General features: G+C 47.4%; 1 protein-coding gene across 1 annotated transcript; it reads left to right on the forward strand.

Annotated features, from left to right (window-relative positions):
- The first annotated feature begins 1,414 nt into the window (after nt 1-1,414).
- Nucleotides 1,415-14,809, forward strand: SLC26A2 (solute carrier family 26 member 2). Its single transcript, XM_053956758.1, has 3 exons — nt 1,415-1,493; nt 6,490-7,128; nt 8,931-14,809. Exons 2-3 carry the CDS (start codon nt 6,511-6,513, stop codon nt 10,425-10,427), a joined length of 2,115 nt encoding a protein of 704 aa, XP_053812733.1. The 5' UTR covers nt 1,415-1,493; nt 6,490-6,510; the 3' UTR covers nt 10,428-14,809.
- The last annotated feature ends 141 nt before the right edge of the window (nt 14,810-14,950 follow it).

A 14,950-nucleotide genomic window follows, 5' to 3' on the forward strand; every position in this document is an offset into this window, starting at 1 on the left:
CTGGAGAAGCAGCAGGTTTGCCAGGCAGGCTGAGTGGGATGGGCAGATGGCACACGCTGGCATTTGTGTGTCAGCAAACCCCAGCTCCTTGGCAGGAGATTCTGGAGCGTGAGGAGCCCAGAGGCTTATTTTTCCAAGGTCAAAGGTTTCCTCAGCACAGAAATATATTAACCATAAAGCTTAATATACCTCAGGAAGAGGAAAGCAGTTGGAAGCTAAATGATTTAATTGCCTTAAATAATTGCTTGGATTTTTTCCATCCATTTTTAAGAAAATCAATCTAAAAATAATAAGAAAAAAAGACTATTTTTTTTTTTAGGTCCACAAAAATAATAATGCTTGGGATTTTTTTCTTTTTATATCATGTTCCAAGAAGATATTATTTCCCTGTTTCTTCCATGAAGACATGATGTATTGGATGATCCCAGTTTTCCACAGCCTGTGCTTCGAGAACAAGAATGAAAATGCTGGAACACCCATTGCTTGGGTCTGTCATTTCTTGTTAGGATTCTGCAGAGTCCCTGCACAACAGGCTTCGAATGCTTTTGTCATTGATGTCACTCCTCCCAAGGATTTGCTCTGGCTGTCTTGGAGTCACCATATACTTGAAACTCAATTAAAACTCCTCTGGAAGTCCCTAAAGGGATTGGGAAGTCAGTCACTGATGTTTTTGACAATGGACAGTCAGGGGAGAGGGAGGGAGCTCTTCTATTTCCATAGCAATTGCCTGTTCTGGTTACCATGACATCTAATGAACCCTCATGGAGATAGGAAATGTTCTCTGTGGAAATATTCAGTATTTCTACAGGAAGATTTACAGCATTTGCTTAACACTGAAAGACAAGAGCATGAAATCTGCAGGCTTGAAGTTGGCTTCATTTGCTCCAGCTGTGTATTGATGGGGTTTTTTGACAGTTTGCATTCAAGGTTCCACCTGGAATGCAAATATTGGGCAATGTTTGACTTCAGAAGAAACGTCTGCTTTTCTGTGTGACCAGGAAAGGGAAGGCAGACAGGCCTGGGCATGGCCCCTCCGACCTTGAACCTCCAGCCTAGAGACCTTAACAGAAACCTGGGATTTTTAATACCGACATTGCCAAGGATCCTTCATCCTTCCCAGCTGTTTAACGAATCCCAGCGGTATCCCAGAGCAAAAAGGGGCCGGAGAGTGCACCGGCACAAAGTTTAATCTCACTTCACCTCACATAATCGCTTCACCTGACATTATCAACCCTATACTTTCAATATAAAACGGCTGAGTGCAAAGTGAAGGACCAGGAGCAGCCTTTCCCCGAACTCCGCACACGTGGAATCCCTTGGGAAGCGCCCCGGGCCGGGCGTGGAAGGGGCGCGGCTCTGCCCGGCCCTCCCTGCCCGCAGCGGGGCGGTGCTGACGGACGGGCTGTCCGTCTGTCTGTCTGTCTGTCTGTCTGTCCGTAACTCTGTCCGTCCGTCGGTCCCAGCCGCCCCAGGTCCCCGGGGAGCCGCGGGCGGTGAGTACCGAGGGAAGGGGGCGGGCAGGGCGCTGGGGGACAGCGGGAACGAGCAGGAGGAGAGGAAAGTCCACATGGAAGCCATAAGGAAGCTGGGTAGGAAGGCACTGGGACCCCGTGGCTGAGAGTGAATGTGGCGTTAAAAGCTGAGTTGTTGCTCTCTCTCACTTCCCTTCCGCTCTGCCAGGACCCGAAGTGTTGGCTTGGCTTCCAAAGCGCTCAGCAGACCCCGCAGTTTCAGTGGGTGCGCAGCGTCTGGGGCTCTTCTTGCAGGCTTTTATTAATTTTATTAAATTTTACTAATTCAAACGCAACAGCCAACGCAACTGCATTATCCAGCGCAGTCCCGGTGGGTTTCCATTGGGATCGGACGGTCTCTCCCAGCCCTGTGGATGCAGCCCGGGCAGTGTGGGATGCCCTGGGCTGAGCTGGCAGCTGCTGCCTGAGGAAATCCCTTTGTGCAGCTCTTCCTCAGCCCATCCTCAGTGCCCAGCGCAGCTGCTCAGCGTTCCACCTTCCCCTGCTAACAGAAAGAGAAGGGCCCTAGCACAGGAATAACTTGCTGAAAGCCTTGGCAAACTCTCCCTGAGAAATCCGGGTGGGATGGAGGCTGCTGGAGGGATCTGCTTGGGGCAGGGCAGAGCAGCCAACACGCTCCGCTGCCCTTGGGAGGTGACACAACTTCCCTGGAATATCTGGCTGCCAGCAGGGAGCCGATTCCATGGGACCTTCCCCAAAAATGCAGGAGACTGCTGCTGCTCGGGAGAAGTGAGGAGATCCCGTATTTGGAGTAGGAGCAGATCCCATATTTCACAAAAGCGAGGTTTTATTGTCTGGCTTTGCAGGTTTTCCCACATAAGTGGATGGCTGCTGGTTCATGTGCCAGAAGTGAAGCAGCTCAGTTTCCACATGTGTTCCTTAAACGTGGTTTTCATTATTCATGCTATTTTCAGTCCTTTGTGGAAATAAATGTTTGTGGCTTGACTGTTTTGCTGGAGGAAATGAAGGATTCTGTCAAATTCCAAGGTGCAGGCAGTGTTGTTCCAGTGCTTATCTGGGTGTTATCATGGTAATATTGAATTTCCTTGTTGCTCCACAACAGTAAAGACTTTATTTGAAAAAGGTCGTTGTCCAACAAGAGAAAGGTCAAAGATTTAGTTGTCAAAATGCTGTGATATGCTTTCCTGTTATATTCTTAGGGGAGACATTTTCTAAGGGCCCAGGTCTGGTTCAATTTGGATTTCTGATTCACCTGCTTCTCCTTTACAATTCTCCAGAAATTGTTCATGTCTTTTTAGATTATGGATTTTAGTTTTTAGTGCATGTAAATTCTCCTGTCTAGCAAGGGGTACATGAGGGTGGAGGGTGATCACATACAGTGGTAATTTAAACGTAGAAAAATAAGGAAAACTGAGATGGGCGTTGTAGAAAGAATACTTTTGATTCAGTTTCTACTCTGAAATGCTCACATGTGAAGTTTCACCTTGCAGTAGTTATTTCAGCAGGTGAGTGAGCGTCACAATCCATTTTTCTCTTACTCTCAAGGTGACTCTGATGTGCTGCAGACAATGAAGTCCAAGCCAGCCCTGGGCTGCAGGTAGTGCTCCCCCAAAAACAGAAGCCAGGCAGATGCTGCCACATCATGGGATCAGAAAGAAGGGCCCAGATGGGCTCCAGAAATAGTCTGGAGGTCTGATGATTTTTAGAGACTGCAGGACCTCCCTGTATCTTCATTTTATGGCAGTTAGTTGACAACAGATACTGGAAATTTCCTCAGTTCTTTCTTGTAGTTTTTTTATCTTAAGCAAAGTTTGTGGCAAGGAGACACCCCCTGAATGGCCAAAAGGAGTGATAAAAGTGAATTCTAGCTTGTGTGTAAATAGCAGCTTTCAGAATAAAAACCACAGCAGCTCCTTTTCCAAGTTAAATGTCCTTCAGTGTCCAAACCATGAACCAAAGATGTTTTCTCAGGTTTTTTTTTTTAATGTATAAGAATAAAATCCAGTTCTGTTAGACAAGCCTGAGCTAACGGTTACAAAATTAATACAGGGCAGCACTTTGAGGCAGAAAAGGGTGAAATGAGTGTTGGAAATCGTGTCATTTCCTGCTGTCCTGACATGGCAAGGGGCAGGGACTGTGTGCTGAAAGGTCCCTTTCATGGCACGGAGAGAAAGCTGTCATGCAAGTCAGCACAAAGAGCCAGTATGTGCTCAGAGTTGTGGAGCCAAAAAGGTTTTACTTAGAACATTTCCCTACTGTCTGGACACGGCTGAAACCCAGGCACCCCCTCCCATGCAGATGTTTTAGAGCAGCACCAAACTGAGCTGTCTGGGGCTTGTCTTGGCACATTTAAGAAAATTCCCAGGTTTGAGTGAGCTGCCTGCAAGTCCTGGAGGAGGGACAGAAGGAATCAAAAGAATTTTCACTACTGAAATCTTTACTAAAATCTCAGAAAACAAACTCGTTGCCACACATAAAAAGTAGTCTGACTTGATTTTTTTTTCCCCTCAGCTTTTACAGTGTTGATTTGCTGAGCTTTGGGTGGGTGAGAAGCCACCTTTGTGATTTGTAACTCTGTGCTGGTAAAACAAATAAAACTTCTTGAGCAAATACAGCTCCAAAACGTACTTTTGCAAAGTAGACCTGACACAAGCTTTGTAATCCTCCCTTGATTCTCACTGTGTATTTAGAGGGGTTGTGAGGGCTGTAAATCATCCCTGAGCACAATTTGCAGTCCTGTACAGGTGGGTGAGATTGGAAACCTGCCAGGTAGGGGTGGGGGTCTCCTCCAGGTGTGATCACTGTATCATCCTGAGCACATCCCTTCTTGCAGTGCAGGTTCTTCGTTTAAAGATCCCGATTCTTCATGTGGCACTCAGTGCTCTGCTCTGGGGACAGGGTGGGCATTGAGCACAGCTTGGACTCAGTGGGCTGGGAGGGCTTTTCCAGCCTCAGTGATCCTGGGATAATACAGCCCCTGTCACACAGAAAATCCATCCCTGCTGGTGCCATGGTTGGGGGTCTGTGTTTGAAACCCTCCTTTCAGTACCAGTTCAGGGACAGCCAGCAAAGAGGGGCAGGGTTTGGTTATTTGGGAGGGTGCAGGAGCTCACCACCATAGAGATGCTCCGTGTCTGGGTCTGAGCTGAATGGAAGCACCTTTGGGAGTCCCAGCATGGAGCAGGAGATGAAACAGAAACTCCTCCCTGGTATTTTCTGCCAGCATCTGCCATGTGTTGGCTTTAGATATGTCTGCAGCTCCAGGGACAAGGACACCACGGTTGGATTAGCTGGGTGGAATTACTTTCTAATAGGTTTTAGAAGTCTCTGAAGAAGCCATTCTAAATATTAAGTTCTGTAGTTGGTTCTGCTCTTGTGGGTTCCTTCTGCTCAGGCTGTCCCGAGGCAGTAGGCACCACACAAAGTCACTCCTCTCACTTCTCCCTCCCATATCTTTGGGATATGGGAGGGAGAAGTGCAGGGATGGTAGCACGGAGTATTTTAATCAGGAAATATTTTTTGTAATTAATTAGGAAATATTTCTGTACAATAGGGCTGTCCAGCCCTGGCACAGCTGCCCAGGGAAGTGCTGGAGTCCCCATCCCTGCAGGGATTTTAGACTTGCAGATGTGGCACTTGGGGACATGGGTTAGTGGAGGCCTTGGCACTGCTGGGAGTGGTTGGACTGGGTGAGCTCAGAGGGATTTTCCAACCGGAATGACTCCACAGTTCTGGGATGCTGTAGCTACTTGTGAAATGGTGATTAACTGAACACGTTCTGAGGCAGACTCAAGTGGCATCCTTAGCACTGCCAGTTCCAGTAGCAATTTATTAACTGGTGCAATTAATTCGGGACAATTAATTGGGCAATTAATTCAGCAGTGAACGTTCCATGGACAGTAGTCTGGCTGATGTTTGCACTGCACGGAGGGGACGTGAGCAGCACATCAAATCCATGTTGTCATTGCCACTCTGGGACTGCAGTGCCAGGAAGGGAAGCCTGGCAGTGACACTTCTCAGGGCTCTCACCCCAGTGAAATGGCCTCACTGTGCTGGTGGTACCAGGTGTTGGGGCTTAAGGAGTTCCCTGGAGAATTCTGGATGTTTTCTGCAGGTGGGAGAGCTGTGGAAGTGCTGGCAGTCCCTTGGTATGCTCAAGTTTCATTAGGGTTTGTCTCGTCAAGATCTTGCTCTTTCCTAGTCAGGCAATATGTTCCCAGTATTAAATTATTGATATAATTACCCTGTTTCACAGTCTGTGGGCAGCTTGGTCTAGAGCACCAGTTCCAGCAGAAGTGTCCCAGCTACCTATCACTGTGCCCATGAATATGTTTTCCACTTCTGTACGGTATTTTGAACAGGTGCAATTTCCTTGTAAAACCAGTTTTGCAGAAGTGTGAAGCGCTTATTTTTTCAGCATGTCATTGGCTGTAAAAAAGCCACTTCTTAGGTAACAAACCTTTACAGTATTTGGCAGGCAAAATTACTGCATTAAAAAACAAACAAAAAACCAAAACAAACAAAAAAAAACCCAAAAGAAAACAACCAACTGAGCTGTGCTTTGCTGGAAATGTCCCACTTGCAGTTAATTTTCAGCAGCTGAACTGGAGTGGCTGTGGCACTACAATAACCTCTCTGTCTGGCTTTGCAAGGTGGAACAGGCTGCAGGCAGAGATTTTCTCAAGGAAGCCTCCCAGCAAGGCAGTGCTGCTGCATTCCTGTCCATTTCCCAACCCTGCCTGCAGCAGTGTATTCCACAGGATATCAGCTTCCCTCCTGGGAAAGGTCATTCCTTGCCTCACAGGGATACAGTGGGGAGGCTCCCTTGAGAAAATCTCATTTTCTCAGTTCCCAAGCGAGCTGAGAGGTCCCCAGTTGGAAATTGCTTTCTTTGTGCTGAACTGGGAGTTTCAGCCCTTGCTTTTCATAAATGCTGTGTTCAAGTCTCACATGGTACATTCATTTTTAATTTAATGGTCTTCCTTTGTGTTTTCAGTGAATCCTGGCGATAGCAGCGATGACAGAGGCCAATCATATCCATGCAGTGATGGAAGGGCCAGAAGGAGATGATGCCAAGTGCAGTTTCCATCACACAATGTTCCTGGAACCCCAAGAGAAGAAGAGGAACGTGAAAGCTCTGCTGGTTAAGCAAGCAAAGGAAACCTGCAGCTGCACCCCAGCCAGAATTAAAGACTGCGTTTTGGGGTTTTTCCCCATCTTACAGTGGCTTCCTAAATACAAACTCAGGGAGTATCTCCTGGGGGATGTGATGTCTGGTGTGATCGTGGGGGTCCTGCTGGTCCCACAGTCCATTGCCTACTCCCTCTTGGCAGGGCTGGAGCCCATTTATGGCCTTTACACCTCCTTTTTCTCCTGCATCATTTACTGCATCTTCGGCACCTCCCGCCACATCTCCGTCAGCATCTTCGGCGTGGTTTGCCTGATGCTGGGGCAGGTGGTGGACAGGGAGGTGGAGAGAGCTGGCTACGAGCTGGAGCCAGCTGTGCCCAGCGCCCTGCCAGGCCCGGGAGGGCTCGGGAATGCCACTGGCAACGGGACGGAGCCGCTCTGTGACAGGGGCTGCTACGCCATGGCCGTGGCCGCCACCATCACCTTCATCTCCGGGGTGTACCAGGTGAGGGCAGAGCTGCAGCTGCTCTGCGTCTCTCGTGGGTTCTTTTTTGGGGTTATTTTATTTTTTTAATGCAGTGATTTCGCCTGCCTGTAAAGGTTTGTTGCCCTAAGAAGTGGCTCTTTTACAGCCACGCTGCGGGGAAAAAAAGCGCTTCACGCTTTTGCAAAACTGGTTTTACAAGGGAATTGCACCTGATCAAAATAATGCACAGAAGTGGGAAACGTATTCATGGGCACAGTGATAGGTAGGTGGGACACAAGAGCTCGTTTTAGAGATGCAAACGAGACCAGACATCTGGGGTTTTGTGCAGAATATGAAATTTTATATTATGGAGACTTCATTTTTATATGGTATTAGAAGCTACTGTAATTGGTTAGTAATCCAGTGAAACTCAGTTCATTGGTTGGTAAGGGTTATTGTACACGTCTGTCAAACTTTTCTAGTTTTAGATAGTTTACATATTTTCTTCTAATATATTAGAATATTCTATAGAAGCATATTAGAATATTATATATTAGAATATGATACATTCTGTTATATAGAATATTATATAGAATATAACTAGAAGAAAATGCGTAAACTACCTCTGCTTATTTTCTAGAACTCGCTGCTTGCCTAAATTAAAGCAGGTATCCTTGTTTTTAGAGTCTTATACATTAACCAGAATGGGATTATTTTTAGCTGTACTGCAGAGCTGTGGTATTTGAGTTTGTGAGTTCACATTCATTTGTTCTCATTTGTCCAGGGTGACAGCCCATCAAAATATATAGGAGGGGAACAAAGCATGTTTGTGATACTTTAAAACACAGGTTTTGGACACAGCCTGTAACTTTTTGTACTGCAAGTTTCCTCTTTGAGTTATTTCAGAAATATTCTGGGCCTCCCAGGCACCACTGGATTTTGGGTTTCATCTTTCATCCCTGTGGGATGGGTGCAGTTTTGGAGTTGTGAATTGCACTTAATAGTCTTTGCAAGTAGAAATACAATTAAATTTCTTTATCTGAAGAAATTAGATCAGTTTATCTTCAGTCCCTCTGAATATTAGGCATATTCTCTACAGGCCAAAACCCTCAATTTTTTTTGTTTTTAAACCAAAATCACATACTCTTTGTATCAGAAACTTTACAATCAAATCTTAAAAAGAAAATCTTCTCACACCAGTTAATACTAACTAGGTAAGCTAATTTTTATTAACGTTTTACACTTAGAACAACCTTGAATTAATTATCAAGGCTATAAGGGAGCCTTTTTGAGAGCTGTGAGCTGATTTCAGCCAGCCCAGGTTGCAAACCTGCCTTATCTTCAGTAATTGAGATTCTTATGGAGTTCCCACTTATCTCTGTTTTTATGATCTGCAGCAGAGGAGTTTGTAGCTCACAGACTTCCTGAGTCAGAGGCATCAAACTTTCTGCAGTGCAAAGGACAGTTGTCACCCCACAAGCTGTGCTTTTATTGCAAGGCAGCCAAAGGCCAGCAGGAAAGTTTTAGATCCTTGCAAAGTTCACAGAATTTAGAGGAACTGAAAGCGAAATGGCAAATGCAGACAGTATTTCAAATGTGGGCTTTGTATTTTTTTCCCCCTAGGTTTTCTTTTTTTTTCTTTTTTCCCCACCAGGGTAATTAGCAGAGCAAACAATAAACGTTTGTTCAGGGGATGAAGACCCCCAAAAAGCCTGGTTTGAATACTGGAGACTTTTCTCCCTGCTCAGACCGCGCCTCATCCTCCAGGGCCATGCGCGATGTTGGGTGTTTTTATCCCAGCTGACAAAACCTGTGGGATTTGTGTCCTTGGTTCCTTCCAGGTGGCCATGGGTTTCTTCCAAGTGGGCTTTGTCTCCGTGTACCTCTCGGATTCGCTGCTGAGTGGATTTGTCACAGGGGCCTCCATCACTGTCCTGACCTCGCAAGTCAAGTACCTGCTGGGCCTGGACCTTCCTCGGAGCGGCGGCGTCGGCTCCCTCATCACCACCTGGATAAACATCTTCAGGAACATCCACAGGACCAACGTCTGTGACCTCATCACCAGCTTCTTGTGCTTCCTGGTGCTCATCCCAGCCAAAGAGCTGAACGAGCGCTTCAAATCCAAGCTCAAGGCTCCGGTTCCGGTGGAGCTCTTTGTGGTTGTGGCAGCCACGCTGGCATCTCACTTTGGGAAGCTGAGGGAGACTTATGGCTCCAGCGTTTCTGGGCACATCCCCACTGGGTTTCTGCCGCCGCGCCCTCCGGTCTGGACCCTGATTCCCAACGTGGCGTTGGATGCCATCCCCGTTGCCATCATTGGCTTTGCCATCACCGTGTCCCTCTCGGAGATGTTTGCCAAGAAGCACGGATACTCCGTGAGGGCCAACCAGGAGATGTACGCCATTGGCTTCTGCAACATCATTCCCTCCTTCTTCCACTGCTTCACAACCAGCGCAGCTCTCGCCAAGACCCTGGTCAAGGAGTCCACGGGCTGTAGGACCCAGATGTCCGGCATGGTGACCAGTTTGGTGATCCTCCTCGTCCTCCTCGTCATCGCACCTCTGTTTTACTCCCTGCAGAAATGCGTCCTCGCCGTCATAACCATCGTCAACCTCCGCGGAGCCCTGCGCAAGTTCAGGGACCTGCCCAAGATGTGGCACCTGAGCAGGGTGGACACGGTGATCTGGGGGGTCACCATGGCGGCCACGGCGCTCATCAGCACCGAGATCGGGCTCCTGGTGGGGGTTTGCTTCTCCATGCTCTGCGTCATCTTCCGCACGCAGCGGCCGGAGGCGCCGCTGCTGGGCTGGGTGGCCGAGTCGGAGACCTACGAGTCCCTCTCTGCCTACAAGAACCTGCAGACCAAGCCTGGGGTTGTGGTGTTCCGCTTTGAGGCCCCCATCTACTACATCAACAAGGAGTGCTTCAAATCCACCCTCTACAAGCAAACTGGGGTCAACCCCGTGTGGGTGAAGGCAGCCAAGAAGAAAGCGGAGAGAAGAATGCTCAAGGAGAAGGAGGCAGGGTCTGGGGACAAGCAGAGCAGCGTCCCCGTGGATTTGGGGTCAGAACCTGTGGGGTTTCACACCATAGTGATCGACTGCTGCGCTGTGCAGTTCCTGGACACGGCCGGGATCCGCACGCTCAAGGAGGTCTGCAAGGACTACGGGGACATCGATGTCCACGTGCTGCTGGCCCAGTGCAACCCTTCCGTCAGGAGCTCCCTGCTCCGAGGGGAGTTCTTCAAGGAGGGGGAGGACCACCTGCTCTTCCACAGCGTGCACCAGGCCGTGGACTTTGCCCTGGGCACGCAGGGGCACGGCGCTTCGAAGCGCTAGCTTGGGAAGAGAGAGATTGGAACGGAGGCTGGGCAAACGTGTCTGTGTGTCTGTGGAATTGATGTGTGTGTGCTCAGGTAGCAGGGCAGGGTGGAGCCAGCACACTGGTACTGGGCAATCTCTCTGCATTTACCTGCCCCAGGGGTAGTGATTCCGTGGGAGGTGCTGAATGAAGGCAGATCTTCACTTGATTGTGGCCAGTCTGCAGATCTTTAAGTTTGCATAGGGTTGTTCATCTCATGTCTCCTCTCTGGAGCTTTCTCAGTTCCACTCTTTTAAGCTGTGATCAAGTCTTTTTTTGCCACCCTGTCCTTGAGGATGGGGTGGGATTTTGGAGTAGTCTGGACATCCTGTCCAGCTGAAGAATGAGGCAACTAATTTCTCATCCCTCGTTCTGGCATTGCTTTCCATCACCACACCCTTGTGTTTGCCAAGGGACGGCTGCCAGGGACTGTTTGCTCTGGCCTTTACTGGGCAGTGCTTGAATTTGCAACCTCCCTGAATCTCAGACAGAGAAATCAAATCTATTAGGAAAATATCTTAATGGATATCTTCTAACCAAGCACCTCTCAGCTCCAGAGGTTTTGGCACTGCCTCCTAACTCAGCCAGGCCACAAGGACACGGTTATCTCATTTCTCCACAGGCCTTTAGGTGCCTGTGCCCATGGAAATCCTGCCTCTCCAGCTTGATTTTAATGATTTTTTTTTTTCATAGATGACTCCTTAGAAGTCTGATTCATTCCTATGGTCAGTCAATTGTTTTCCTAATATTTAGGAGCTCTTTAGACTTGTGAACATTGGATATAGAAAATATCTAGCTCTTTAATTTTAACCAAAAAAAGTCTCTCCTAGGCAGTTTTTATGCCAGGTACAGAGAATCACAGGCACCAAAGTGAAAAGGGACAAATAGATTATCCAGCATCTGCCCAAATGTGTCCACGTCACACAGACTTTGTGCAGGAATGCAGGATTTATTGGCTATAAACCCTTTGCTCTGTCCTGGACTTTATGCACAGACCATTGGAAAAGGAGCCAGGAAAATTCTTTCCTGAACTTTTTTTTTTAAACCAGGTCAGTATAAATAGAGCTTTTTACTTTGATTTTAAATTCTGTGGAAGTGAAGAGTGCCTGTTCTTCATGCTAAAATACAAGGATAGGATTTTTTACTGCTTTCCTCACAGCAGTAGAATACAATTGTGAAGGCAGAATTGAGAGATTACCAGCTTTTCCCGAATACCAGCTATACACAGCACACATCCCTGGAAGAGGGTGCTTTCCTCCCAGAGGAGTTTACAATCTGAATTTCAGGTGCTTCACAGCTTTTAAAAGGGAAAGGTGCTGTGAACAGACAATATTCTCATCCTTAATAATTCAAAAATAATCAGAAGTAAAAAAAAAGGTGTAAAATCCATAATGAATTGTGAAATGTTTTCTAAATAGAAAGAGATTTTGAGTTTAAACTGTTTTGTTGGGTTGTTTTTTTTTTTTTTTTTTTCTGAGCAAGGACCAGTAACTATTCTCTTCTTTCTGTGAAAGCTGAATGCCATGGATCACTTCACTCTGGGAGCTTCAGAGAAGGATGAGGCAGCAGGAAGATGAGTCCTTTTTGTGTTAACTGAATTTACTGCATTTTTGAGGACACCAGAGCAGCATAGAAGTGCTGGGGGAGGTGAGGGAAAAGGAGACCCTCAGGACAGCTTGGAAAAGGAGACCCTCACTGATACCCACCCATTGCACGTCCCAGACCTGGCACTGGTGAGGAAAGAAGCCTCTGTGTGTCACTGGGAAAAGTCTGCTGTGTTCAAACCCCACAGATGTTCTGCCTCAGCCCCGGGGCCTCTTTATGAAGGAGATGAATCCCAAATTCTGCTGGATTTTTCCTTTGCTGCCGTAGCCTCGTGCAGGAGCATTTTTATTCTGGGCTGAGGATCCTTTGTGCAGCTTGGCGAGCTGTGATCACTGGCTTGGCATTGCCAGGGAGGATTGGGCTGGGCTGTGTAAGAGCAGGGTTACATTTTGAGGCTGTATTTCAGTTTTTAACCAGAGCTGGTTTGTGTGCAGAGCCCCTGGGTGGGCAGGTTTGTCCCCACAGGGGTGGCAGTGCCAGGGCCTGGGGGAGTCCCTTTGCAGCAGAGTTTGTTCACATGATCAGAAAGAATCTCTGGAACTGTGAACAAAAACCTCCTTGCAGCTTTGAAATGCTGATTTTTTTAACTCCTGTTTTGCCAGAGGGCAGAGCAGGCTAGAAGCACTGAAAGTGCTGATGAAAAAGGACAGCAGGTGGTGGTTGCAAATGTTTTATTGGTTTTTGCAAATATTCCTGCCTTCCTGCAGCTCCTTGTTCTCACCCCTTTCCTCTGAAGCATGGGCAGGACACAGGAGATGAGGAAGATCAGGGCAGGTCAACCAGCAGTGGGACAAAAGTCAAATAAAAACTGCTCTGGGTGATTCTTTCCTCTTCCCCTCTCTCCCATGTTCTTTCCATGCTGCCCAGTTGGAGATTTTTTCACCTGTGACCGTGCACAGGTTTGTGTAGCCAAACTCCAAACCTTTATTTATTGAAAGATGGTTTTGCAAATCCATTCCTACCTGTGCCAGGAAGGGAGGAAAGCAGTGTTGACTCCAAAAAGGACCCACTTCCCACAGCTAGTGGGATGTGTATTTGTGGCTCCTGGGTATTTATTTACATAAAAGCACAATAAAACAGTAATAAAATTATTTTTCAGGTAATTAAATTAGATTATATCTAAAAGATGTGCTGAACATTACCTGGAGCATGTTGCATTTGGCCTCAGTGCTGTTTGTGCAGCCTCCAAATTCCATTTCCAGCAAAACACAAGAAACTATTAAAATGCAACAGCAAAAGCAGCCAAAAAACCCCAGAACTTTTAATGCTCTTATTTAAAATTAATAAGTATCAACTAATGCACACTGCCCTGGCTAAAAGGGAGCTGAAATAAATGCCATTTGCCAGAGAGTTCAGAGCAATAGGGAGTTGTTGGGAATTAACTGGAGATTAAAGCTTATTATAGCTGGAATTTCTCAGAACAGAGGGTTTCAGCCCTGCTCCTCTTAAGCCTGGAATTGTTTTTTAGCAGTGACACGAATCTGATTTGAGCCTCCTGGCAAGCAGCACATTTTGCTTGACTTTGCTCATGGACCCTTTGAAGCAATCCAATTTTATCTTTAGGAATTTGGGATCACTGATTGGAAACTTCTCCTCTAAAGCATTTGTTTTATAATGGAATCCATATATTTCTATATTTTGCTGCTGTGTGGTGGATGCAGCAGCTGGATCTCTGCACTTATGCTTTTGTGATATTGCTGTCCTGCCCTGGAAAGGGCTCTCCTGCCTTCTGCTGTTTGAAATGAGCAGTGGTGGGCACGTGCCGGGTTCTGTAAGGGGAAATCTGCCACACTCGCAGCTTCCTGTGCCTTCCCCCATCCCCTGGAGCTGTGAATTTGGGAAGGGGGCCCCTCAGAACCGTTGGGTTTGGGTTATCCATCGTCTGGGGCAGGGATGTTCCTCCCAGGTGCAACCTTGAGAACCCCAGGCCAGACTGGAAGCTGGTATAAATCAGTTCAGCTCTATTCCCAAGTGTCCCAATCAGCAATTATCAGTCTAAATGAAGAATTAAGAGATCATTAGCACGTTCATTAATGACAACAACAGAGCATTATGGAAATGAACTCAGTCTCAGCTGTATGGAAATCTCTTTAGCACTCTCCTGCTGAATGCCAGGCTCTGCTTTTCCCTCCAAACGTTTCGCTTGTCTGAGTGCTCTGACACAAAAACCATTTTCAGTCCACTTCACAAACCAGGGGCTGGCACTGCAGTGGGCACGGGGAGCTCATTTTGGGTCTCATGGTGACACTGCCCAGCTGGGATTCAGGGATGCTGATGTCCTGTCAGGCACTGCAGGACCAGCCTCCACCCTCCTGCTGTTTTTCTTCCTGTGTTTTGCTGCAAGGCTCTGAATATTGACTGTAAACAGAAGCAGCTGTGTGTGCTGCTCTTCCATGTGACCTGCTGCTCAGTTTTCATGATCTTTTGATAAAGCCAAAGCTCCTGAACAGTGAAGTGAGTGCCCAGGGTGGGGACAGAGGTGCTGCCACCAGCCCCTGCCTCAGTGCTGGGCTCACCAACCACAGGTTTGTAGGGAAAATTTGATTTTGCCCCACGTCCTGCCCTCAGTTCTGTGTCCATCCCCTGCCTGGTGGTGGCTCTCTCTCCATGCCCTGTCCTGTCTGAGCTGTACCCATTGTTGGTTTTAACTGTTCACGTGCCTTTTTGTCACTGGAGATTTGTTAGCATGAGAATTTTCTGTCAAATCTGGTAAAATCACTGGGGTTTATTCAGCACAATTAAAAGATGACATTTATGGGGTTTTTTTGTTGTCACTGACTGATGGCACTTCCACTGTGCTCTGCCCCAGCTGGCTTTGTGCAGCCAGGATGGGGTTTGTGGTGGCATTTATAACCAAAATCAGCATGTGGGGACAGTGATGTGCCATGTGCCGGGG

This window comes from Vidua chalybeata, chromosome 15 (assembly GCF_026979565.1).
Source record: "Vidua chalybeata isolate OUT-0048 chromosome 15, bVidCha1 merged haplotype, whole genome shotgun sequence".
NCBI lineage: Eukaryota > Metazoa > Chordata > Aves > Passeriformes > Viduidae > Vidua > Vidua chalybeata.

Coding starts and splice junctions, on each gene's coding strand:
- SLC26A2 (XM_053956758.1), top strand. CDS start 6,511: ATGACAGAGGCCAATCATATCCATGCAGTGATGGAAGGGCCAGAAGGA. Junction 7,129..8,930: donor TCATCTCCGGGGTGTACCAG/GTGAGGGCAGAG, acceptor GGTTCCTTCCAG/GTGGCCATGGGTTTCTTCCA.